At 44.1% G+C, this 27,493-nt stretch overlaps 1 protein-coding gene across 1 annotated transcript; it reads left to right on the top strand.

Moving 5' to 3' along the window:
• The first annotated feature begins 779 nt into the window (after positions 1 to 779).
• LOC147245790 (cytosolic phospholipase A2 gamma-like) lies at positions 780 to 27,486 on the top strand. Its single transcript, XM_086184854.1, has 15 exons — positions 780 to 787; positions 1,194 to 1,246; positions 1,766 to 1,876; positions 2,626 to 2,768; positions 6,673 to 6,859; positions 6,946 to 7,051; positions 7,132 to 7,272; positions 8,500 to 8,565; positions 8,644 to 8,784; positions 10,350 to 10,496; positions 10,610 to 10,693; positions 12,306 to 12,460; positions 21,150 to 21,321; positions 22,570 to 22,743; positions 24,704 to 27,486. Exons 2-14 carry the CDS (start codon positions 1,220 to 1,222, stop codon positions 22,740 to 22,742), a joined length of 1,653 nt encoding a protein of 550 aa, XP_086040980.1. The 5' UTR covers positions 780 to 787; positions 1,194 to 1,219; the 3' UTR covers position 22,743; positions 24,704 to 27,486.
• The last annotated feature ends 7 nt before the right edge of the window (positions 27,487 to 27,493 follow it).

Below are 27,493 nucleotides of genomic sequence, written 5' to 3' on the forward strand. Positions count from 1 at the left end.
CCAACCGGTCAAAGCAGAAGGCTGTCCCCACTGATCCTGGGTCTGCTCCACCTTCCTGCCTGTTAAAAGGAAGGTTTTTGTTGCTGCTGTTGCAGGATGTGCTGCTGATGGAGAATTGTTGGGTGGAGGTTCAGTGAAGGAGTGAGGTACTGGACCTGCTCTACTTAGAAAGAGTCATGAGAGAACTTTTGTTGTGATTTGGCGCTAAATAAATACAATTGACTTGACTCTGTTAACACTATTGTTTTTCCTTTCTTTTAACTCGGGTCTCGGAGATGGCTCAAGTGTGTTTGTAGACTATTTCATATACAAACCCGGATGAGGACTTCAGCTCATGTTTGTACATTTTTTTGTTTTTACAAGATGATCAAAACAGTTTGTTTCTTCAATATTCCAAAAGAAGGAATTTTAGCGGGGACACCCACCAACACTTAACTTCAGACTGGCTGTTAACTGAGCCAGAACGTATCCTCCCTTAAGCGAAGTCCTCAGAACAAACAAGAAGAAGAGAACTGTTATGTTCCTCAGTCTGGTAATAAAAGAAAAGCACGCAAAGCCAATCAACCACACATGATTCAACTGAATGAAACTTGGAATGAAAATCACTGCGAGGAGGATTTGACTCCATGCAGGGAAACCCTCCTACTGGGTTTTAAATGTTGATGGGACTTGACTCAGTGATTTGGTCTTTTATTGACTGATAGCCTCATGATAGCGTTTACTCTCCAGGTGACGGCGTGACTCTTAAGACTCCAGTGATTAAAAAGAAAGACGAGGAAGGTTTCTGGTGAGCTGACGTCCATTGTTTGGGAGCGCCGGCACTTCATCTACTTCACTCTTTGTGTTTTTGTACTTGGCGTGATTTTAAACATCTGGTACCCATTGAGAAGTCCTCTCGTCAGCAGCCAACACATGGCAGAAATCAAAACGCTGCACGTTGTGAGGATTTCATGTATTTGTCACAGCAGCTGAGTTGTTATACTTTACCTCAAGCAGCTCCTCACAGGAAGAAACCAAGACCTCTTAAAAACAGCATTTGTCAAACAGAGAATAGTCACTGTTCATTTGGATGTATTTTGAGGTTTAATTTAATTGTGAAAGGGGGTTTTTTGTTGTTTTTTTCCAACCTCACTCCAACATGCAGGCTGGGAGCACAAGACTTTCAGTGGTTTGCTTCTGTCTTGCGATTTCAGGAGTTCTGGCGAATACAGTTTGCAACATGGAGTTAAACGCAACTGCTTCTGAGGTGAGAGATGAAATGGTACATCATATCCATCGTATGATATGTCCATAATCCTGTCGTCTGTCCCTCACTGTGACGTTCCACAAGGTCCTGCTTCTCTGACAACTTGGGAGTGAAAAGACTATGGCAACAAAGTCATCATGTTTATTGGCAGTGTTAAGGCAACAAGTGTGAATGCTCAGAAATGTAATGACAGTGTTCTGTGTAACTGCAGACTTACATTGTCGGAACAATAATCCAAATTTTGGATGCTGCCAACTTCAAAATGATTCCCAAAACAAGTCATGAGGTTATTGAACAGCGAGGGATTTCAGCTATCAAGCTTCTTAGCAACTTTTGCAGCACTGGTTGTTTGAGGGGCGGCGCCATAGACTTTACTTTTCAATACAGTCATAATTTCCTTTATGATGTGACTGCTGTTTGTTGTTTTGTGTTTGACGGTAAACTTATTTCAACGCCCCCCTGTTTCCTCTTTCTGTTTAGTCGACATTACCGTGATGTGTTTGCTGTTTCTTTCAGCAGAGCCCCATCCGTCTGTCCCAGTCTTTGTGTGCTGGTGAGCAGGATTACGTTAACAGGAGGAAACAAATTGTTCTGGAGACCCTCAGAAGTCTCGGGATCAACTGCACTGCAGTAAGAAAGAAGTAGCTTACAACTCAACAAAGATATTATATTCTTTCTGGATTTTTATCGTTTTAAAAAGAAAATCTTGTGTCATTCTCCTAATGTAATCTGAAAAGGACTGACAGTCATACCAGCTAAAGGAAATAAACAGAGTAGAACCTTTTTATCTCAGATGTGGAATCTGCTGACCAAGCTGTTTTCTAGTATTTCAGTCAGACTTCATGTATTAAAAGATGTAACACCTTTACTACATTCTGGAAGTGCATTGCCCCAAAACACAATTGCAATATGACACTAAATTGTGTGCCTCACAGTCATTATTTTCACAGTAGCAACACAGTCGGGATTGCGGTGCTTGTGCTGAATTCCATTAAAGCTGCTGAAGTGACAGTAATGACAATAAGGCACATCCCCAAGTGTGATAATTCTTACATAAAGGTTGCGACAAATGACCCAGTTAAGTGTATCGCTGGGTTGTGCATTAACAGGCACCCCCTTGCACACAACTACTAATGATTTTACTCTGGGTTAATTACTGTACCGCATTTGGGAAACAAGAACTAGATAACAGGTTTCACTAATAGGACTGATGTGCATATATGGATGCATAAAACATTAAAAAGCAGATAACATGGTGTTTTGAATTAAGAATATAAACAACATGAAGCCTTCCCCTCAAAAGTCAGACTAAAAAAGGAAGGTTTTAGCTTTATAATATTTTGATCGTATCAGCACTGTCACTTTTCATCTATTCTCAGGATTCAGTCCCTCATGTTGCTCTGCTGGCTTCAGGTGGGGGTCAAAGGGCAGCTGTGGCTCTGCTGGGTTCCCTCTTTCAGATGGAAAAGGAAGGTTTGCTTGATACTCTGCTCTACCTGGGAGGAGTTTCTGGGTCAACATGGTAAAAACAGTTTGTCTTTATAATAGTTTGTCTTAGGTCACAAGTTCATGACCTGTCTGCCGGAAGACAGTCAGTCTTGATCAGGATGAAAACGAGAACAGTCTCTTTGACTTCTTACCAGGAGTTCAAGCAGAAGAGAATTGGCAAAAAAGTTGACAGCATTCATATTAATACAAAGAATTTGACAGTTAATTTCCAGCTAGCAGGTGAACAACCAGCTAGGTTAACACCCAGCTAGCAGGTTAATATCCAGCTAGGTTAACACCCAGCTAGCAGGTTAACATCCAGCTAGGTTAACACCCAGCTAGCAGGTTAACATCCAGCTAGGTTAACAACTTGCTAGCAGGTTGACATCCAGCTAGCAGGTGAACAACCAGCTAGCAGGTTAACACCCAGCTAGCAGGTAACACCCAGCTAGCAGGTTAACACCCAGCTAGCAGGTAACACCCAGCTAGCAGGTTAACATCCAGCTAGTATGTTAACATCCAGCTAGTGGGTTAACAACCAGCTAGTAGGTTAGCATTAAGTCAGTGACAAGAAACTAGCTACCTAATGAATACAAATTTATGAAAGTAAACTGTGTATTAATATTCATTAGGATGGTGATCTGCGGTAATGATTAAAAATGAAGTGGCTTATCTGTCTTTAACGCCATGTTGGGAGATTTCAAACCTACTCCAACCTTTCAGAAACGTTCATTCTTTCATACATTCATTCATTTAGCCTTCATGAAATATTCTCCCACTCAGAGGGTGGAATTTAAGCACATAATTACAGGAAAGCTGCAGATCCTCCAAGAAGTCAAACGTATTAAAAGAAAACATATTTGCACCTATACAGCAATATTTATTGTATTTTATTGTAAATAAAAAAGATCATTACAGATGCGTTTTAATGCAAAGAAACTACAGCTCTTATGCAGATGTTGCTTAATAGAGGTGCTAATTAAAGGTGATTTATCTTTGTCTCTTCAGCACTGCTCATGCAGGCAGCGTACTCTTATATATTTATATGTGTCAAAATGAAAAATGCATTAAAAGTCAAGCTCACAATTCAGCCCACCTCCTGTCACTGATAAATGATTCTCAACTGATGTTTCGAACATTAGGAGAACTTGAATACACCTTACGGTGATACTTGGACACGTCATCAGTGATTAACCCGGGGTCACAGGGTGTTTCGGGTCTTTAATAATCATACACCCTCACCCGGGCGACCCAGCCGGGGGTGATCAATCCCCGGCTTGTGTCCAAGTAGTGCACCACGGAACCCCCCTACGGATCCACAGCCACCGCGAGGCCTTTTCTGCGGCCTTGAGGATGTTCTTGGTGGCTGTCCTCAACTGCAGTCCTCTAACTCCAAGGAGTTTGAGCACTCTCTGGAGTGAATGTCCTGCGAAACCTCTGCACCCGATTTCGACTGGCTCGCAGCGGGCTCTCCAGCCATTGCTCCGGCACTCTGTGGTGAGCTCAGAGTATTTGGCCCTCTTGCGCTCATTGGCCTCATCAATCCGGTCCTCCCAGGGGACAGTCAGTTCCAGCAGGACCACTTGCTTGGTGGACTCCGATGTTAACACCATATCTGGGTGGAGTGAAGTGGTAGCTATGTTAGCTGGGAACTTGAGTTGCCTTCCCAGGTCAACTTGGAGCTGCCAGTCACGAGCGTTAGCGAGGAGTCCTCCTGAGGAGTTGGGCTGGTGTTTTGCCTTCTGCCCCGCTCTAACGAAAGTGATTGACTGCTTCGGGGCGACCTGGGTCTTGCTGTTCTGTATCGCTGTGCAGATGGAATCCGCCAAGGATTTAAGAACTTGGTCGTGGCGCCAGCGATACCGCCCCTCTCCTAACGCCTTTGGGCAGCAGCTCAGAATGTGCTCCATGGTGCCCCTCCTCTGGCACAACTTGCACTCAGGCGTATCTGCCAGGCCCCAGATGTGCAGGTTGGCCGGGCTTGGGAGGACGTCGTAGACTGATTGAATGAGGAACTTTGTGCGCAGAGGTTCAGCTCTCCAGAGCTCTGCCCAGGTGAGTTTGCTGGGTTCTGCATGCTCCCACCTAGTCCACGCCCCTTGCTTGGACATGCCGACCATCTTGCTGCAGCGTTCTTCCTCCACCTCAGCACGTATCTCCTCTTGGACCAGTTGGCGCTTCTCCTTTCCACGAGCGTGGTCGTAGCATGGCTTGGGAAAGCTACCAAGGCCTGCCCTCCCCATTGCCACGGTTCCAACCAAGGTTTTATGCCTCAGCCTTGCCTCCGCTCTGCTAACGGCTTCTTGAGCCTGCCACTTCCTCCCGGTCTTGACAAGAATTCCCGCCGAGGTCACCTTGACATCTGCTGAGTCTCTGTACATCATCACCTCTCTGGAGCGGGTGACTTTGAACTCCTCTGTAAGTCCACTGAACGGGAGGTGCCGCTTGGTGGAATGGCCATACAGGGCGATGCTGCTTAAGGACCGAGGGAGCCCCAGCCATCTCCTGAGAAATTGGCTGATGGTCTTCTCTAGTGCCTCTACCGTTGTCATGGGTACCTCGTAGACTAACAGGGGCCAGAGTATTCTAGGCAGGACTCCGTGCTGGTACATCCAGGCCTTGAACTTTCCTGGGAGACCGGATTTGTCGATGGCTGTGAGCCAAGAAGACAGGTCACTCTTGGTCTGCTGAACTGCTGCTGCATTCTTCAGGGAGCTGTCAAAGATTTTACCCAGGCTCTTGACAGGTTTTTCGGTCACTGTTGGAATCTTGGTCCCTCCAAATGTAAAGCGGAACTGCTCGGCCACTTTACCGTTTTTCAGGACCAGAGACCTTGACTTTGCTGGCTTGAAGCTCATCTTCGCCCATGAGATAAGCTGCTCAAGCCCCTGAAGGAGCCACCTGCACCCAGGCACAGATGTAGTCATCACTGTTAAGTCGTCCATAAAGGGTCTTATGGGCGGCTGCCGGGTCCCAGATCTTGACTTGGGCCCTCTGCATTCTACCTCCGCCGACTTAACAATCATGTTCATGGCCAAGGAGAAGAGTGACACCGAGATGGTACAGCCGGTGATTATGCCCTTCTCCAGGCGGTGCCAGGCAGATGTTACTTGGCCTGAGGAGACTCTTTCACTGAAGTCGTTTTAATAGTCCATGATGAGGTTGCAGAACTTCTCAGGAACGTGATGTCTCGTCAGTGCTGTTTCGACAAGCTTGAGTGGGATAGATCCGTAGGCGTTGGTTAAGTCAAGCCAGAGGTTTGCCAAGTCTCCTTTGCTTTCCCTTGCCTCCCGGATCAGCTGCGTCACCACTCCTGTATGCTCCAAGCACCCAGGCACTCCCGGAACTCCCCCCTTTTGGACAGAGGTGTCTATGTAGGCGTTCTTCAGGAGGAACTCTGTTAGTCGTTGAGACACAATCTTAATTAATTCCCAGTGAAAGTGTATATAGCAACATCCCAATATGAGTATAGTTGGACAAGCAGACAGACACTTCCGTCCTCTCTGCGTCACAGACGTCCAGAGGTTAGTTAGCTTGGCTGAAATGAACTCTGGGCCTTAGGGTGTGAGAAAAAATTATTTAATAATTACAAAATGATGTTATTTAAGAGTCAGATAAATACACAATCTAAGTTCTGGTATTGAAAGCAAAGATTGTTTTTAGTAAAAGTGTATTTCACTTTTGAGACAGTTTGTTCCTGCACATTCATCGCAGCTAAGCTAACGAGATATCGACAATAAGCAATTTTCCCTTTTGGAATTTATTTATAGGTTGTCACAAAAAGGTTGCTCCTCAGTGTTGAAGTTTTTTTCTTTTAGAGAACAATAGACTGTAGAGCGATAGCATTTCGTGGAAACAGCTTTTAATCCACTGTCGAATAAGAGATAAATTTCTCTTGACTGATGTGAAACAGTGTGTCTTCTTCTGCACCCTGTCAGGTCCATGACGTCCTTGTACAGTGATGCAGAGTGGAGCTCCAACATGGACAGAGCTGTGTCCAGGCTGTCAGGTCCAGGTGTAGACCTGGAGGAGGTTTTGTCTTGGCTGAGTGAGAGGTCAAAGGACGAGCACTTCTCTCTCACCGATATCTGGGGGGTCATGACCTCTGCTGGGATCATGAAACAGGTTCCAGGCACAGATCTTGTCTTTTGAACACTGAGTTGTCAAGATGAAATGACACGACTTAATAGAAATATCCTTTGGCCCATCAGATGGATCATCGCCATCTTTCAGATGAGGGCGACAGAAACGCAACCAACCCTTACCCCATTTACAGCGCCATAGAGAAGCACTGTTTCTCAGTTGGGCCAATAGAAGGTAGAAGTCCAACATTTGCCCAGTGGTGAGTTATTAAATTCCAATGAGATTAAGATCTACACCTCTTTTCTGTCTCTCAGGGAAATGGTTCGAGGTGAGCCCACACGAAGCTGGTTTTACAGAGCTGGGGGTCTTTGTTGAAACGTCTCTCCTGGGCAGCAGTTTCCATCGTGGAGAGCTGACAGAAAGGAAGCCTGAGATGGACCTGATCAAACTGCAAGGTGTGTGTTCACAGACTGATTGGACTGCTGTCACTGCAGTGGTGGAATGGTGAAGGCAGGCGCAATATACAGGAAATACTTCACATCTGTACTTCGTTTGCAAACATTCTCACCAAAATACTGCCTTCTATATACTCAAATTTTACCCTTTACTCCACACTAATACCACAGATGCCTAGTTTCAGTTTTGACTCAATACGTCGGTTGAGTTTTCAATATGTGATATACGATAAGCCAGTTTTTTTAATTTCAGTAAATTATGTACATTATTGCAATATAAATGTTGCATCATATTGTATTATATCATGATAACATCATATCCCATCACAAGGTCATTGCCAATGTTAATCCCTAAATGTGATGAGGTCATATTTACAACAAGCTATGCAGTTGAAATTCACTACATGTTCAATTTAAATTGATAGTATGAACACTATAATACTAGGTTTTTTTTTAAATGAAAAAAAAAAGAGTAAACATCTCTCCCTCTTTGCTAACGCATTTTTAAGTTAAAAAAAATTTTCAAGCTGTGTTGTGTCAGTACTTTTACGTCAATATTTTCATTTTAGCAATGTGTGAAGGTGATGTGACGGCGGAGGGGTCTGAAGAGCTTCATCAGATAAGCAGGGTTTGAGGGACACTTGTTTGGTGTAAAAGCTCACCACAAGCAGGAACTGGGTTTGAGGATTCACAGGCTGGGTGGACGGAGTAGCTGAGAACAAATGAGCAACGCTGGGCTGTAAGTGGAAGAAAGAATCCAAAGAAAGATAAAACTGAATAAATGAAACCAAAGAGCAGCCGGTAGATGACAAAAGGGACAGGGCGGCGCAAATTAGTGCTGATTAACTGACCAGACACTGGCAATAACAAATGTATAGGAAGTAAAACACAGCAAGGGGAGAGCTTTTAAAATGAAACAAGACCTTCAACAAGGTCCAAAACTTCAAATCTACACAACAATCCAAGCACTTTGTGTCTGACTGAGGTAATGAGATTCTGCTGGCAACAGAGACGTCTCAGCAGCGCTGCACTGCAGAAGTGTCTTTAATGATGTCACAACAGGCACAATTCACAGAGTCAGTTTGTATGATGTTCATTATCCTGCAGGACAAAAACATCAAAGATCTGTATCAAAATCAGAAGAGTGTGTGTGTGTGTGTGTGTGTGTGTGTGTGTGTGTGTGTGTGTGTGTGTGTGTGTGTGTGTGTGTGTGTTGGAATCATACAGGTGTTCTGGGTTGTGCATTGGCACATGAGGAGGCTGTCAGAGAGTTCATTCCTCCCTGGCTGAACGGTAATCACCGTATCATTTCATGCATCACAGCGCAAATCTGCAGTTGATGATGATTTGCTGTGTGTGTGTGTGTTCCAGTACCTGGGGTTGTAGACAGCACTGCTGAGGAGTACCTACGTGTGTACAATGCAATTCATAAACTGGTTGCCTTGTCCAAAAGCACTTTGAAGGATCCTACTGCACTGAGTGAGCTGGACAAACTGCAGAAAATACTACAAGGTAGTATGATCATGCTCGTGTCTTTAGTGAGTTTGTGGTGAACATAACCTGGTCACTGAACATTATTTCTTGCAAAGAAATTTACAGATTTGGTTTTTTTTTGCATCAGCAAATTTCTTTGAACAGCAGGTTGTTGTTTTTTTTTACATTCCAACGTTAAAAATGTCTCAAATTGTCCCTCCTCTAACTGAAAGTTGTCTTTTCTAATCGCGCCTGTACACCAGGCAGCTGTAAGGCGATTGCACAGAATGTGTAATATGAAAATAAAATCAGACGCTTTGCACATGTGAGCTCATTGAATATTGATATCACTCATCTTGTGATTGCACTGATGGATCATAATTCCTATCGTGTTGGTGATGATGTGCTAATAAGTATTTTGGTGCAGCTGCTGAATGAAAATGCATATTAATTTTTTTTAATGCACCATTTTAATGTGTTTGAACAGCACGTGTAACTTTTGTGATCAACTGATCAAATAACAAACATTTATTGCCATATAGCCTCGAGCTTCCAGAGTCAGATTCCACCACTTTATCAAAGATGGAGGTCTCATAAATGATGAATTAACAACACTGCGCCAAACTTTATCAAATTCATTTATCGGCACCGTGCAGGAGTGTAACACGGAGTGACGGGAGCTGCAGTCACTTAAGAGTTGTTTACTTTATGGCTATTTAAGTTCATGTGAGCTGTGACTGCTTACACACTTAGGGACTCAATAGGCTCCTATAAAAGTAGTACATTTTGTCCCAAAGGTTATAGGAAGCATGAAAGAAGAATTATTAAAAAAAGGAACTAAAACTGTTGTGTGAGAGAAATGGACCTTCCCAAGCAGGGAAGGACTGACTGGGTAGCAGCCAACATCATTTGTCATCCATCCTGTCCTCTCTCTTAATTTGATCCTTCTAACCATGCAACGTTACCCTGTTTCTAATCATTTATCCTCTCTTAAATTATTCTTTAAACTTCAAATGATCATTTTTATTTATTCAGTACTGTTGCTTTGGCCCTGCTAAACTCTCTCAATTCATTTTCACTTTTGACATTCAAAGAAAAGTTGTTGACATCAACTATTTACACACTTTCCCAACAATGTTGAAGAAATACAGACCACTGTGTGCACTACATCTTGAGGAGGTTCTTCAAAGTTGTTTTGGCGTGAAGGTTTCCGGGTAAGTCCCTGAGGCAATACACACATCCTGGCTGCTAAACTAAACCCAGCACCGAATCCCCTCACTACCAAATTAGGCAGGCATGGGTGAAGCAGAGTCCAGACAGTTGAAACTGAGAGCTGGTCCGGTATCTCAGGTACTGTTGTGGCTGGGATCTAACAACCAGGCAGTGTTATCCAAGTTTTCTGGAACCCCCCCCCCCCAAGTCTTGATAAATAAATCCAGTTGTTTTAGTTGTTTAAGGGACTTTGTCAGATTGCAGACATTAAAACCTAGAGGGGAATTCCATGACTGTTTCAATTACTTTTTCTGGTCTGTAATGAATAGCAACATAGAAAATGTGAGATTCGAGAGGCCACGGTGAACTCGTTACTTCATGATCATTTGCAGATAAGGTGATCCATAATGTGTCGGAGTCACTGGAGTCAAAGGATTTTGAGGAAAGAAAAAGTCTCTTTCAACAGTGGAGTCTGGATCTGATGATGGAGGTAGACACCTGGAGTCAAAGTCTGGAGGATGGACCAATCAAAACACATAGTCAGCATTTATTTTTGACCATAAGAATAAATATTAACAAATTAAATGTATGCCGTAGATTCAAATGAGATTAAACTGTTTCCATTTTTATATTTTTTCTGCGTTGTCCCCAGTGTCTCTGCTTGCAAAGCGGGTCATCCCCCTATTTCTGAAATGGGAGTGGGGAACTACCAGCAATTTCCTTCATCAATACCCAGGTGAGCTAGAGGTACTGTGTCTGTCACCGTCGGTTTGACATGTCGTAAGAACTCCACTTATCTCTCAGCAGTGCACCATTTACAGTCCACTTGCTCTCACTCTCCAGTGTGATATGATATTCCATCCATCCTTCCATCCATTTTCTACCTCTTATCCTGTAAAGGGTCCCAGCTGCCTTTGGGGCGAGAGGTGGGGTTCACCCTGGACAGGTCACCAGTCCATCGCAGGGCCAACACATAGAGACAGAGAACCATTCACACTCACAGTCACACCTACAGTCAATTTAGAGTCTGGATTAACCTGGTCCCTCTTGATGTCTTTGGACTGTGGAGGAAGCTGGAGTACCAGAGAGAACCCAGCAGGAACAGGGAGAACATGGAGACTCACCCAGAAAGATCCTGTGCTGGAGCTGGAGCTTGAACCTGGAACCTTCTTGCTGTGAGGGGACAGTGCTGACCACTGCACCACCTCTACCGTGCCGCCGTGACATGATATTATTCTTGAAATTTCAAACCCAATGAAATTCTCTTCAAGTCTGCGCTACTGACAGTTTTAGAAATGAATGATTCCCATTCAATGGGAATCATTCAATATATTTCTTTAGGAGATGTTCACACATCCTACAGCCTCGGCTGCATTAAAAAAATATTAACTTAACTTCATCAAACTTTGACATTTCCTGAACCTTAATCAAAGATTATTTGATGACTTACATTAATGTCAAATTGATTGAACTCTCTACCCATTTATGTGGGTGTGCAGGATGGATGATACTTCTGTGGGTGTATATCTCAATAATGTGTAATTTTACATTCTAATCCACGCTGAAAGAAAACAAAAAAGAAGTTGATGTAAGAAAAACAAATTATTCTACTTTCATACATATTTCCAAAAATCACTTGTGTGTTGATTCATTTATTTGGTATTTTATGCCTACAATGAACAGATATTTTTGGAGAGACACAGGAAATTTGAGAGGAGAGAAGGAATGACATGCTGTAGGGGAGGCTTGCCTCTCTCTCTCTCTGAAACCTTTTGATTTAATCAAAATAATGTATGAGCAGTTTGACAGTAGTTCTGAACTTAACCTTTGACGTGTTCCATCACTAATATATTGGGTCCCTACGTCCACTTCGATCTGTGGTGAAGGAGCTCAGGCCTCACAATGTGGTTCTCTGTGTTTATGAGCCTCTTGGTACGCTGGTGCCTCAGCATTTGCCCGTCTTTCCCAGATTTGTTCACAGGTGTAATCATTGTTGGTGCCTTTAATAACAATGACCCTTCAATCTTTCAAGCATCATCAGAAATCCCTCTCTTGTTTTTCAGCCTCTCTTACACTGACATTTGTCCAAATGACAAAAGTGGACATCCTTTCACCTTCCCCATGTGGACTTCAATCACAACACATATCATCAGTCACATTTCTTGAAAATGATGGCAAACACAAGTTGCAGACTGAAGGGCCACTGGTCCAACCACCCTGCCTTGGGTCACCTATTATGTGGAACGCTGTTAAAGCTGTTGACATCTATTTTCTGGTTTACGGAGGGATTCCGTTGTTAACAGTGCTTGGATAAAGATTTTGAATTCAGCGTTTCTGTTGCTGCACAGATTCCTCGATTCCCTGTTGCCTCCATTCCAAGGAAAGTTTCCACCTGGTAGATGCTGGGTTTTTCATCAACGTGGCGTACCCTCCATTTCTGGGAGACAAGCGAGACATCAACCTCATCATCGCCCCAGAGTACAGTGCTGGAAACATGTTTGAGGTACGAAGTGTGTGTGTGTGTGTGTGTGTGTGTGTGTGTGTGTGTGTGTGTGTGTCTGTAAGAAAGGTAGAGAGAACATGCAGGGTGTTGTGATGCATCTAGTGCAGTAGTTAGAAGGCAAGTAATGCTGCTGGCTACCCCTTGTACAAAAGGCTAGGGGAGCACACCCTGAGAGAAAAGCAAGTGTTGGTAGGTGCACCATTCAGTCCTCCGACAGACTGGAGTTCCAGCATCCTCCTGCATCTGTGAGGAAGTGCCAGTCATCCTGGGTCTCTCCTTGCCATCGGATAGAGTGAAGAAGCGACATTGGAGTAAGCACATCCCCATCACTCAAATAAACTCAGGCGCAGGTATCTGCTCTTGGTTTCCGTGAGTTCCACCACACTCATGTCAAGACTACTGATGATGGGGTACCTGGTGATGGGAGCTCGAATGAATTATCTGGAGGCTCCTAGGTAGGTCCCTGCACAGTAGCAGCACAGGGCTATACTGTTCATAGGCACCTGGGAACCTGGGTGGCAGCTGCTCCCAGCAGACCCCTGTGTGTTTGAGCAGCCCTATTAAGGACCCACGTTTCCCACCCCAGTAAGGGACAGGTCTAGAAGAGGTGACCGAAACATTGTCCACTCAGACATTCAACTGGAAAGGATACCGTGCCTATCAGGGCATTCCATTTAGCAGTCAAAAACAAGCAAGAAACATATCCCTACACCTGGCGACTTGGAACATCAGGACTCTCTCGGACACGAGGCAAAACACCAGCAGGCCAGACCAAAGAACAGCACTGATTGTGACAGAGCTCAAGCGCTACAACATCAATATCACTACTGTAGGTGAGACCAGATTACTGGGTGAAGGATCACTCAGGGAGGAGGGAGTAGGCTACACCTTCTTTTGGAAAGGGTATCCCATAGGAGGACAACACCAGCATGGCATAGGCCTGGCCATCAAAAACTGCCTTCTGCCAAACCTCGTTGCGACACCAAATGGCATAAACGAAAGGCTCATGTCAATCCGCATCCCCCTTGCAGGACAGCAACACACCACCCTCTTCAGTGCCTACGCACCGACTCTGCCATCAGAAGAGGACGTGAAAGATCGCTTTCATGAGGTACTGGATGAAGCCCTCCACAATGTCTCCAAAAGCGACAAATTCTTGCCGCTGGGCAAATCGGCCACTCCAATGTGAATGGGTTAAGACTCTTTAGTCTCTGTGCCGAACACAATCTCACCATCGCCAGCACCATCTTTCAAATGAAAACAAATTCTAAAACCTCCTGGATGCATCCTTGATCCAAGTACTGGCACCTCCTGGATTACATCATTGTCAGATGACACAGACCTGAGAGATGTTCACGTCACATGAGCCATGAGAGGGGAAAAGTGCTGGACAGACCATCGTTTGATCATGGCCATGCTCAAGCTGAGTCAGTTGTATGCCTCAGAAAGCCCACCAAGAGAAGGCTGCACTGTGCCCGGATGCTGGAAATGGAGGCAAGCAACTCCCTCTGCTGTTCTCTAGCTAAACAGCTGGATAACATTGAGTCTCTCAGACTCTCTCAGGACACAGAGGGAATGACTACTGGCATCCCAATCGATTGGTAATAGCAAGGAAAAAAACCCCACCAGGACGGGTTCGATGAGAACTCCACACATATCACCATTCTCCTCAAAAACATGCATAAAGCTCACAAAGTCTTGCTCAATAACCCATCTTCTGCAGCCTTAAAAGATATCTGGCAAGACCAAAGGAGAGGGCCAGCGTACTCTGAGGCAACTTCAAAACCACTGATGGGTGTCCAAGGGTCAGGAGATACAATTGTACACAGACAGATATGACATGCACAGTTTCTACAATGTAATAAGGACCACACATGGTCCAAAACCCCATACTGTCTGCCCCCTTAGAACTGCAGATGAATCCTCCCTCATGAAGAACCAAATCCTGATTGTCCAGAGATGGGAGGATGATTTTGAGGCACTCTTAAAACAGCCAGCCTCAATTGATCTGTCAATTCCAACCCAACCCACCATCCAGAGCCTTGACCTTCCACCTCCCTTCACCGAGGTTCATGCTGCCACAAGGGTGTTAAAAAACAATAAACCTGACTCCATTTCTGCTGAGATCCTGAAGAAAGGGTGGTTACCTTTGTACCAGAGCAATCCACAATTTCATCTCCCTTGTATGGAGGGAAGAACGCATCCCCCAAACATTGAAGGACGCAAATGTTGTCACCATTTTTAAAAACAAGGGGGATTAATCCATCTTTGGAAACAGCCGAGGTATAGCACTCCTATCTGCTGCTGGTAAAGTCTTTTCAAAAGTCACACTTCGCAGGATTATCAGCTTCATCACTGAAGACCTGCTGCCAGAATCCCAGTAAGAAACAGAAGCACAGTGGACATGATCTTCATACCACGGCAGCTGCAGGAAAGGTGTCATGAACAAAAGCAAGAGTGTGGCTCTCTCCAAGGCATTTGATAACCATACTTTGGAGGGTACTTTTGAACTATGGCTGCACGGTTAAGTTTGTCAACATCCTGCAACAGTTCCACGACGGGATGTGGGCCAAGGTGACAATAGGGGGAGTAATATCTGCCTCCTTTGGAGTAGACCCTCATCCTCCCTAAGGACAGCTGAAGAAGAGGGTCTTTTGGAACAACAATATCCACTTACACACAAAAATTGCAGTCTATATGGCTATAAGCATCTCCACTCTTCTCTACCGAACCAAACATGGACCAACTGAAGACTTCTCTAAAGAAGTGTGGAATCAAGCCTGCATCCCTTGAGAATGCCACTGTAGATCCTTCCTCCTGGCATGAACTCTGCCAACAAGGAGTCCAAATGGCAGAGGAGGATAGAAGGAAACATTGCCTGGTAAGAAGACAGAAAAGGAAGCTGGCCAAGTCTGCAAATGCCCCACTGGGGTAGGGTTTTACTTGCCCTGTCTGTGGCAGACAGTGTGCATTCTGCATCGGACTATAAAGCCATCAAAGGACCCACAAATAGTAGCAGAAGTCATCATAAATCCTGGACTACCTTAAGCAAGTAAGTGTGTGTGTGTGTGTGTGTGTGTGTGTGTGTGTGTGTGTGTGTGTGTGTGTGTGTATGTGTGTGTGTGTGTGTGTGTGTGTGTGTGTGTGTGTGTGTGTGTGTGTGTGTGTGTGTGCATAGTAATAATAATAAATCAGGAGCATTAGAAGGACCCAATGCGCCTCACAACAAAGAAGAGGAAAAGGAAAAGAGCTAACAAAAAAGGGGGGGGGGTATGTGCGTGCATGTGCGTGTGTGTGTGTGTGTGTGTGTGTGTGTGTGTGCGTGTGTGTGTGTGTGTGTTTGTGCCTCTCTATCGACCCTTTTTATAGCGCTTACTTATTTAAAGTTGTTTCTGGAATTGTACATTATCATGCTATTTTATTTAGCTAGTTATTGAATGAATGAATGGGTTATTCACACACTTAAGTAAAACATTTACATAGATATTGACATGGGTGTATACCCTTCAAGGAAACAAAAGAGTGTGTGTGAATCAGGTCTCCCTGCGAAGCTAAGTAGCTTGTAAGCGGGAGCCTGGGTACATACATATATTTCATGAAGCTAGCATCACATTGCTGTTTGACCAACTTCAACTTCCAGCTTCAGTGTCTGATATTATTAGTGTCTGATTCCCCCAAACTACTAAATCTATATCTTCAACCAAGTCACATACATGCAGGCAGTTCTGCATGAATTCCTTTTGACTAGTAATATTCTCTGACCCCGAGCGTCCTCGCACTTTGAAAACCTCTGATCCAGACCCCGGAGTGAAATAAATAGACTTGAGAGATGCCGGCTGGGAAACTGAACTGAAAAAAAAACGAAAGCTTGGACTTACCCTCATAAAAGTAGCCCAGACTTCAAAATATGGGATCCGATTGTTGGTTACAGCACCTCCTCTGAACGTTGACCTTCCTGTTATAGCTTAGCAACTGCAGCCTGGCAGGTCAAGCCTGTCTAACTCTTTATACATTTCTACTTAACACAAGTCAGCTTGAATTTTGTGCTATGAAATGCAATGCTGAATTTATTTTAGGCCTTTACTCTCAGTTTCTTGTGCTACTCCCACCTTAGCTGGCAGAATATATGATCAAATGCAGTTTATCAACATAAATTTGGTTTACTGGAACAGATTTTGCTGTAATGTTAAAAGAATCCCACAAAGGATTTTCTCATTTTTCTCCTATTTTCTTTGAGTAAAAATAGATGTAGGAGAAAAATCAGAAAGCAATGATGAATGAGGTCCTTTGAGTCTCTTAAAAGTTTGAATTAAAACAAAAGACCAGACATAAAAATGGAATGAAACTGGTGTTGTACGTCGCTTTGGACAAAAGCATTTGTCAAGAGAAATCGTACAATTGCAGAAAAAAAACAACAACCCCCCCCCCCCCCCCCAAAAAACCAAATAAATTCAAAATTAAACAAAGTATAGAAAGAAGCACAAACGGTATAAAAAATGTCAGACAACAATGCAACAAAGGCAGAATAAAGGTTCTAAATGAGAACTTTTCAGGGCGCTCCAGACAGTTTCGGAGAATCTCTGTAAGTGAAGCTGAAAGAATATTAGTTGTCACAAGCTTATCATGTAGAACAGCCCAGATGTACTTGATTAGGTTACAGAGATGGTAAAGAGATACAGCGGCTTTGAGGACATTTTCCTTGTCTGGTGAGGCCATGTGTATCTTGGAGGAGTTGAGACCCTCGGCTATGTTTGGAAGCCCCTCCTATCTACAGCCAGTCAGAGAATTCAGGAAGCCGTTGAACCAATATCCAACTTGTGCTTTAACTGCTCTTCTACCGTCCATAGCAAGGCAGCTCCTGATTCTGCTAGTTGACAAACCCACGGGTAAAACACAGTCGTAGTAAATAGGGCAAGGCAAGGCAAGGCAATTTTCTTTGTGGAGCCCATTTTCACCACCAGTTTGTGTCCAGGCTTCATGGCATCATAACAACATCCTCTGCCCTTAGACCCTCACATCGACTGAGGAAAAACTCCATAGAAAACCCTTTGAACAGGGAAAAATCTGAGAAACCTCAGGGTGAGCAACAGAGGAGGATCCCTCACCCAGGAGGGACAGACGTGCAGTAGATGTTGTTACAGACAAGAAAACAGTTTACAATACAAAATGTGGGAAACATGGAAATGTTAATAACAGTTGAGGAAGGAAGCTTCTGGAAGGGGAGGCAGGGAGAGCAAGCCAGCTTGATGGGGGACTGGATGGTAGACTGGTTCATGGAAGGGGAGGCAGGGAGAGCAAGCCAGCTTGATGGGGGACTGGATGGCAGACTGGTTCATGGAAGGGGAGCGCAGGGAGAGCAAGCCAGCTTGATGGGGGACTGGATGGTAGACTGGTTCATGGAAGGGGAGCGCAGGCCGGTGTAACAGTGGGGAATAAGGGGGGGGGCGATGCAGGGGCTCTGGTGGATCTGTGGAAACACAGAGAGACTGCGAGACACCAAGGCCAAACTACAAAGTGCAACAAGTAATGGTAATGACAGTTCCAAAAATGTGCAGGGAGGAGAGGAGGAGAGAGGGGGAGAGGAGAGGAGAGGAGGGAAGGGCTCCATGTAACCTGATGTGTCCCCCAGCAGTCTCAGCCTGTAGCAGCATAGCTATCAATGGTTCAGAGCTACCTGAACCAGTCCTAACTGAAGGCTCTGTCATAGAGGAAGGTCTTAAGCCTGGACTTAAACGTAGTTAAAGTGTCTGCCTCTCTGACCGATGGAGAGATGCTGGTTCCACAGTCGAGGAACCCAGTAACTAAAGGCTCTACCTCCCAGTCTGTTTTTAGAGATACTGGGAATCACTAAAAGACCTGCATTCTGAGAGCGGAGTGCTCTGGTGGGACAGCAGGGACTGAGTTCTTTCAAATAGGATGGGGCTTTATCATTGAGAGCCTTATAAGTCAGCAGAAGGACTTTGAAGTTGATTCTAGATCCTACAGGAAGGAGAGAAGCTAAAGTGGAGAGATGTGTTCTCTCTTCTTAACTCCCGTCAAAACCCTCGCTGCAGCGTTCTGGACCAGCTGGAGACTCTTTAGAGAGAATTTAGGACATCCTGACAGGAGAGAGTTGCAGTAGTCCAGCCGAGAAGTGATAAATGCATGCACCAGTTTGTCAGCATCACTCTGGGAAAGGATATTCCTAATCTTAGCGATACTTCGCAGATGGAAGAAGGCAGTCCTAGTCACATGATTTATGTGGGAGCTGAAGGAAAGGTCCTGGTCAAAAATGACTCCAAGGTTCCTTGCAGTTGTACTCGAAGTTAGGGTGATGCCATCTAGGGTAGAGATCCGATTCAAGAGTGTGTCCCTGTGGTGTTTAGGTCCAAAAATGATTACCTCAGTTTTATCTGAATTGAGCATTAAGAAGTTAGAAGACATCCAGGATTTAATGTCTTTCAGGCAGTCTTGCAGATGAGTAAACTGGCTTGTGTCGTCTGGCTCCATCGACCAGTAGAGTTGTGTGTCATCTGCATAACAGTGGAATTTGATCGAGTGCTTCCGGATTATGTCACCTAATGGGAGCATGTAAAGAGGGAAGAGAATCGGTCCTAAAACTGAACCCTGTGGTACACCATATGTAACTCTGCTGTACTCTGAATAGTCATTATTAACATTAACAAACTGAAACCTGTCAGATAAGTAGGACTTAAACCATTTTAGGGCAGTTCCTTTAATCCCAGTTTCATGGTCTAGTCTCTGTAGCAGGATGCTGTGGTCGATGGTGTCAAATGCAGCACTGAGGTCCTAAAGGACAAGGACAGAGACAAGACCTCTGTCTGAAGCTATAAGAAGATCATTAGAGACTCTGACCAGTGCTGTTTCAGTGCTATGGTGTTCCCTGAATCCAGACTGGAAGGCTTCAAAGAGCTCGTTGCTGTGCAGATGTTCATGTAGCTGCTCCAGGACAACCTTCTCAAGGATCTTGGAGATGTAGGGGAGGTTGGATATTGGCCTATAGTTGGCTAACACATCTGGGTCAAGAGAAGGTTTTTTAAGTAAAGGGTTGATGACAGCCACCTTAAAGGCCTGTGGCTCATAACCTGTGACTAAGGAAAGATTAATTTGATTTAATATGGAAGTGTTGACTAGAGGGAAGGCATCCTTAAGGAGGCTTGTTGGGATGGGATCCAGCAGACAAGTGGCTGACTTGGAGGAACCGACTGCAGAAGTTAATTCTGACAGGTCAATGGGGGAGAAGCTGTCCAAGTGAGCACCAAGTCTGGGAGGTGCTTCTATGGGGACTGTAGTCTGTCCTCCATTACTGGCAATCTTTGTTCTAATATTCACAATCTTTTCAGTAAAGAAAGACAGGAAGTCGTTACTGCTGAGAGTTGGGGGATGCATGGCTCAACAGCACTATGGTTCTTGGTGAGCCTGCCCACGGTGCTGAAGAGGAACCTGGGGTGGTTCTTATTCTTTTCTATCAGGGACGAGTAGTAAGCGCTTCTGGCATTACGGAGTTCTTTTTTATATATTAATAAACTCTCCTTCCAGGCTTGGCGGACTTCCTCGTGCTGGCTGGAATGTGTCTTCCTTTCCAGTTGTCTGGTCTTCTGTTTTAAGGCACGCAGCTCTGGGCTGTACCAGGGAACTATTCATCATAAATAGCATCATAAATAGCATCTCTCAAAGCGTTAATCTTAACATTAGGAGAATATACACATCTGGGAGTGCAGGTATTGTACAAATAGACTCAATAAAGGCAATTGGGCATGTGATGATGTCACATGTTTTGTTCCACTGAGTGGCTGAAGCAGCTTGTCTGTCAAGGTAAGTATGCTGCCCTCTCATGGTGGTTTTAGATACGAGGAGGGCCAGACCAATTACTCAGGACAGACCTCTTCGACTTTTAGATACTCGGGTCATTTTCAGGCCAGCTTAGGTAAAAAATTGGGATCGAATAAAACAGCAGTGCTCCTAGATTCCTTATTTCTGGCTTTGCCTCAGGCGAGGCCCACCATTTTAGAACTTTGAAATCCTCCGACCTACAGTAAAGGTTACAGAGCTCAACTGTGTGGAGACAGATGTGGAAATCACAGCCATACAGGAAAGTTTATTTTGAGCCTTAATGTTGTAACCACCCAAGGTCGACTCACCGTGTTCAAGTAGGTTGTGAAACGATGCATTCCACTCCTATTGAAGCTTCCACTTTTGCACTTTATTAATCATAGTTTAAGACACACGTGTTTTTTTAGTGATGTCATGGAGAACTGCTCCCCACGATCCTACAGTTTCATGAAACATGACTTCCCTTTCCAGAAAGAAACGTCAAATATTTTGGCAATATTCACTGACATCAGTGACAGATCAGTTATCAATAAAAAAAAAAAGTTGATTTGGTCACAAAATATAGTTGTTTTGGGGGGAAAAATTGGGTCAGGAATGTTGTTTTCAATATTGGCAGCACCTGTGTAGAGAAATTTCAACAAGCCAAAAGATTCACTGTCCCCTAAAGTGAAGTTCTTATCAAAACTCTGTATCTTGTAACTGAAAACTTGGGTTTTGTAACTGCTCTGACTCTCATGCTGAACGTCTGAAATTGTACATGTTGCGCCGTCGATGATGACAGAGCACGACACTACTGGAGCTGCAGAACTGTGAAAACTGAGTCTGAATCAATGATCACCCTCTCTTCTCCCCACAGACTCTGACTCTTGCCAGAGACTATGCAGCTGAGGTGAAAAAACCTTTCCCAGAGATAGATGCCAAAATCCTGGAAGAGAAAGACTGGCCAAATGACTGCTACGTGTTTGAGGGGAAAGAGAAGGAGCCCACGATCATTTTCATGCCACTTTTCAACCGACAGAACTGCAAAGGTCTGTCACATGAAGCATATTTTAGCCACCGCCTCTGAAAAGAAGTGTGGTGAAAAGCCATCAGAAACTGAAATGGGAAATTGGAACAAAGAGGAAACAGGATTTTTCAGGTGCCGCTCACTGGAGAGCCAAATGAGTGAAGCTTGACTTGGTCTTGCTCCAGCTCTCAGGACCGAGTCAAAGCCCCCCCCCATCGTAGAACTGTCGCTATGGGCAGAGACATTGAGGCTCAGTGTTACCATCACATGTCAGGATTGTTTCTAACAGGGAGGGATCACTTTGTCGACAAACAAATAGAGAATAAAATGTTTTGGATTTTTTGAAGTTGAGTGCTATTTGCTTCTTTCTAATGATGTTGATTGGCAGAGTTCCTGCTCAGAACAATCCATGCTGTTCCTCGTGATGGCTCAGGACAGACACCAGATGCAGGGTCACTGGGCCCATCTTCCTGTATGTCCAGCTGTATGCAGGAGCGTGAACCCACTGACCCTGCACGTCGTTTTTGTCCACCTTCCCAAAGCCATCATGAGGAACAGCATGGATATGTCCAGAACTGCCCATCAACATCATCATTAGAAAGAAGAAAATAGATTTGAACTTCACAAAATCTGAACTCTCTCTTTAAAAGCCCTGGAGGTCCAGTTGTTGATCGTCATGGCCGATGAGGTTTGAGACCGAGGAAATGGCCATCACACACCACCTTCCCCAAATTTGCCTCGTCTGGGTATTTGGCTATCAGTGCTGACGATGGAAACGACCCAAGAGCCCATCTTTGCTTGAGACTGAGGGTCTTCTGAGGCGATACAATTAGATGAAGTTTAATTAAATATCCTTTCACAAACACTAATGAATGCTGTCCCAAAAATGCAAAAAGCAGGACACAACAAATCTGACGGGGGCCTTTACCAGCTCTAGTTCCACTCGTTTGCCCTGCAGTGAGCAGCTCCTCTGATTCTTCAAAGATTTCATTCTGATTCGATTAAATCTTGTACCAGAGAAATAACTGAAGAGAGCATATTTAAGCCCAACATCTGAAAGTTAAAGTCCCATTATTTGATCAAATATCAGTCATCAGCATTGAGGTACATTTGATTTCAATAAATGCATTTACAGATGTCAGAGTTAATGCGTCCATGTAAACCAAACAGCTTTGAAATCAAATGTCTTACTTTTGTTCTGTCAGTGTATTTAGATGTTAAAGGCAAGGGCTTTACTGTAATTCAAGCGATCCCTGCTGTGTTTTCACAGATGCAGAAGAGTTCAAAGCCAAGATGGAGGAGTTCTCCACCTTCCAGCGCCCATTCAACCTGGAGAAAAAAGAATTTGTGTTGGAGACAGCAAAAGCGAACATAAAGAACAACAAGGAAACTCTGCTGAGGGAGATTAGCAAGGCTGTCTCCCGCAAGCAGAACAAGAACTGAGGTAATGAGGAGTTAGTCGTGAAGTAAGACAAAATACTCAGTTACTACCAAGTGCAATGTGTCAGTTCAAGGTAAACAAAAATATATGGTACAGCTAACTTAATCGAGTCTTGCCAAAGGACAAGTGGAACCTGCGTAGTGCACAGACTGGATTTAGCTAATTCACAGCTGCAGTTCTGCTGGTTCGAGAACGACCAGCGTGTCCATCGCCAGCAGTGACAGAAAAACTATTATAAAAGCAATGTTTTGTTATAGTAAAAATTGGTTCAAACCAAATTTCAATATTTAAAAAAAAGAATCGAATGAATTCCATGTTTGTTATTCATAAATCTAAATGTTGGCACATCAATTTGGTTCTGACAACTCTTTTAACTACACTGCCTGGCCAGTAAACAAGTCGCCGCCTGGATGTAACTAAGCAGGTACGAGCCTCCTATTGGATAACTACTGCATGGGTGATTATCCCTCAGCTGGCAACAAGTTATTTAACCCCAACTGGTGCAATGAGTACGTTCTCATTTCTTAAACAACCATGTCGAAAGACACATCCCGTGGTTGTGGAAAAGATGTTAGTCTGTTTGAGGAGGGTCAAATCACTGCATCAAGAAGAGAAACACCTACAGGGATTGTAGAAACGTATAAAACTGGGTTAAGAACTGTCCAACGCATCATTACAAACTGGAAGGATAGTGGGAGGAAATGCAGTCGGAAATAAATCCCGATTGATCGAAGGAAAACAGTAGAACTCAGGTCTCTGTTCAATGGTGAAAGTAAGAGCATTTCCACACACACAGTGCGAAGGGAACTCAAGGGATTGGGACTGAACAGCTGTGTAGCCTTAAGAAAAACCACTAATCAGTGAGGCTAACCGGAAAAAAAGGCTTAAATTTGCTAGGGAGCATAAAGATTGGACTCTGGAGCGGTGGAAGAAGGTCATGTGGTCTGATGAGCTCAGATTGGCCCCTGTTTCAGAGCAATGGGCGCATCAGAGTAAGAAGAGAGGCAGATGAAGTGATGCACCCATCGTGTCTGGTGCCCACTGGACAGGAGTATTCCAAGAGTGGCTCAGGGAGCATGAGACTTCATTGTCACACATGGATTGGCCACCACAGAGCCCAGACTTGAACCCCACTGCTGGAGATGGCTTTGCGCATTCACAGACTCTCCCATCATCCATACAAGATCTTGGTGGAAAATGAATGGAACACTGGATGGAAATGAATCTTGCGACATTGCAGAAGCTGAACAAAACAACGCCACAGCGAATGCATGCTGTAATCAAAGCTAAAGGCGGTCCAATGAAATATTAGAGTGTGACTTTTTTTTTGTTTTTTTGGCCAGGCAGTGTCTTTCAGGACAAATATGTTTGGGTAAATGTGTGAATAGATAAATGATAGATCGTAGAGGTTGAGATCTTACCTCTTGATTTCTATCAGACTGTAGATGCAACCACGTCAGACTACTGGGCTCCACTCACAGGTCTCAGTTTACAGACAGAAAGCACATGGGGTCCGAAGGCGACAGTGCGCAACATTACATTCGTTTTTTAGATGAATTATTTTCGCGATTGAAGTCCCAAAACAGTTCCTGGAGCAGTTGCTGTATCATCTATTCCTGCAGAGCTGAGTTTGAGAAATGCAACTTTCCACGAATGCAGGAACTCTCCATTGTGCAGTCACCCACACACCACCAGAGCCACTACTCTGACAAAAACTATACATGAATTTTTCGCTGTAACAAAATGCACCATAGTGGTCCTGAATTACTACCCCCCCCCCCCCCCCCGTGACATGAGGCCTAAAAAGAGGAACGAATCCAGCAACAGTCACACAGGTTATTTTCTGCCTTGTTGCCAGCACACTGTTTTCTCTGTTCTCCAAAAAAAACCCGAGTCAGTCATGAGTGCTGTCACTAGGATGCACTGCAAATGTTGCTCAAACACAATTTGCATTTCTTGTCAGCCCAATCTGTGACCTTGTCAGAGAGGAAGCTGCCTGTACAGCAGAGATGCATTGAGGAAGATGGATTTTCTACAGGAGTTTGTGTATCTGTGTCAGTTGGAGTGAGTGTGCATGGCTGCCTGCCTGCCTGCCTGCCTGCCTGCCTGCCTGCCTGCCTGCCTGCCTGCCTGCATCCCTGCCTGCCTGCATCCCTGCATGTGTGCTCGTCTTACATGGAAAGAAAGATGTGAATGGCTGCTCGGTAACTGGCTTGTCAACATTAACTTTTCTCTCCTCTGTAGTTCTGAAGTTCTGAACTGAAATCTGTTCAATAGTTTCTCTAATTCTGATGCTAACTTCACCGCATGCCCCATAAATAAACATGTTATCTATCAATAATGGTGTCTTTCTGAAATATCATTGTTTTGTTTCGTGTTTTATTCTCTGGCATTGGTTTGAAAAAAAAAAAGGACAATTAAATGTTTGCATTATGTTTTGACTGTTTTGTTGGCATGTCCCCCTCTTTTCCCCATGATTTGGCTTGGACTGCTTCTCAGTGAAGGGAAATCATAATCCGATTTTTGCATGCTGTTGAAACTTGATCACAAGTTTAAAATTACACACAAATGGGCCCAAAGAAAACATGTTGCTGCTGACACAATTTTATTTCTTCATTTCTACAAAATCCCCCTTCAGGCATATTTAGAAGATAGTTTAATGCCTGTAATTTACTCTTGACACTTTTTCACAGCCATATTTGTTCCATTGCCAGTCCAGCCGTCTCACTGACTGTTTTTCCTTCCTCAGGTCTGTTTTTGTTTTTAATGCCTTCCTCCCTTTAATGCCCCTGTACCAGTACATACAGCGCACTCCACTAATGATTAAACTCTGAATTGTTAGATAGATTCAGAAAATTATACATCAGATATCTGTTTTGAAGCCATGTTGTTAACCTGTAATTATTTTTGCCCTTTTAAAATCATAACAAAAACTCAGATAATTCACACCTATAATAGACACAAGCCAACGCGCAAAGGTTTAAACGGCTTTTAAGTGTAATTAGTGTTTATTAGTCAGAGTGTTTAAGCTCCTGAAAAGCCATGACTGTAATACAAACACTGCAAAAGCACCAGTTTAAAATATGGTAAACACACAGAGCACCAAAAAAGTTCAGGGAGGCTGTGATTTGAGACCAACGTTGAACGCACTGTTCAGTCCCAACTAGAAACAGACGGCTATATTTGGAGAGGAGTTAACAAGGCCTTTGAAGAGAAGTGCAGCCTCCCTTGAGTGAAGCATGGTGTTGGATCCCTGCTGTGCGAGGGCTGGGTGAGCCGCAGCAATGCAGGGAACGTAGTCATTACACCGGTGCAGAAAATATTGGACGACAATTTGCATTCATCACCTCACCTGCCCATGACTTGACATTGTGACCCGACGAAAAAACAAAAAAACAAAGCCAAGTTGACCCTTCAAAGGCAACAACAGAGATTAAAAAAAAAGAGACGGTAGTGAAGTGTCTGTCCCAGTCTTCCGATCACTGAGCCATCCTGGGGAGGTTTGTGACAGCCTCACCACCTGAGAAAATAATGGGAGGCATCCAAAAATATCACAAAGAATACCAGTGACGTCTGCAAGCCACTGTTGGTGCTAAATGGAATCGTAAATGGACTGTGTTTATAAAGCCTCTAATTACAGGCCATTCTGCAGCACAGCGCCAGGCAGAACCTCACCATGGACTTAGAACAGTTGTCAGTGTTGCCTCATTCATGCAAGGTGCAAACCTACACATCGGGTTCAGTTAGGAGTTCAGTATCTTGATCAAGGCCCTTTGATGGAATCACCAGGAGAGGCAGGGATCAAACTGGAGACCCTTTGGTTACGAGACAGTCACGCTACCTGCTGAGCCCCTGCACTGAAGGGGGCAACACACAGCGTGAACAACTATGGGACGCGATTTTTTGAGAAGGGACCATCTCATTATTTCCTCTATGAGTTTTGTTGAGTGCTTCTGCCATTCGGTGATCAGTTGACTCACATAATAATAACAATAATGTTATATTATTATTACATGTATAATATAAGATTTAAATGGCAAGAGAGAGCACTGTTTCTTTACTTCAGTGTTTCTCCATCTTCTCCTTCCTCTTATATTTCATGGGAGATGGCAACCACCCAACAACTCATCTGCCCCCTGCAACAAAAGTCTTGTCATCATATGTTTTTGGTTGTTTTTTTTTGTCTGCTGTGCCTCAAAACTAAGTAGCTCCTTTGTGCAGAGAAAATAGGAAGTAAAAGAAAAAAGTTGTGGTAAAATAAATAGTTGAAGTAAAGATACCTGAAATGTACAGTAATTTGTACTTCATTCCCTCCCATCTCTGGAGCCTCTCCTGGTATGTTTTCCTCCATCATGGTTTCCTTTTGCTTCCTGTTTCTTCAGAAGAAGAAAAGATCTTCTGTCATTGTGGTTTTCGTTTCTTCTTTGTTGGATAACAAATGTTGTAGGCTTCATTTTTTTATTTTTGGTGATATCTGGTATGGGCTCTCTTTAAATCCGTTCTTCCCAGGGCCACAACTCACCCCTGATCTTTTCATGTTATCTTGTAAAACGAAAACCCTAAACTCAGGATAAAACCACCCTAAAGCTGTACTCTATTGTGTTGATCTGATATTGAGACAGTTTGAGAGATCTCGGCTCACCGCTAGAGGTCGCCCTACATCTACAGCACAGAGTTTCAGCCTCCACCTCGATATGTAGGTCAGCGAGAGGTGCAGCGTGAATACAACACACCTGATTGCAGCCACAGTTGT

The sequence above is a fragment of the Aulostomus chinensis genome, chromosome 18 (assembly GCF_037954235.1).
Source record: "Aulostomus chinensis isolate RoL2024-O1b breed Wild chromosome 18, RoL_Achi_v1.0, whole genome shotgun sequence".
Taxonomy (NCBI): domain Eukaryota; kingdom Metazoa; phylum Chordata; class Actinopteri; order Syngnathiformes; family Aulostomidae; genus Aulostomus; species Aulostomus chinensis.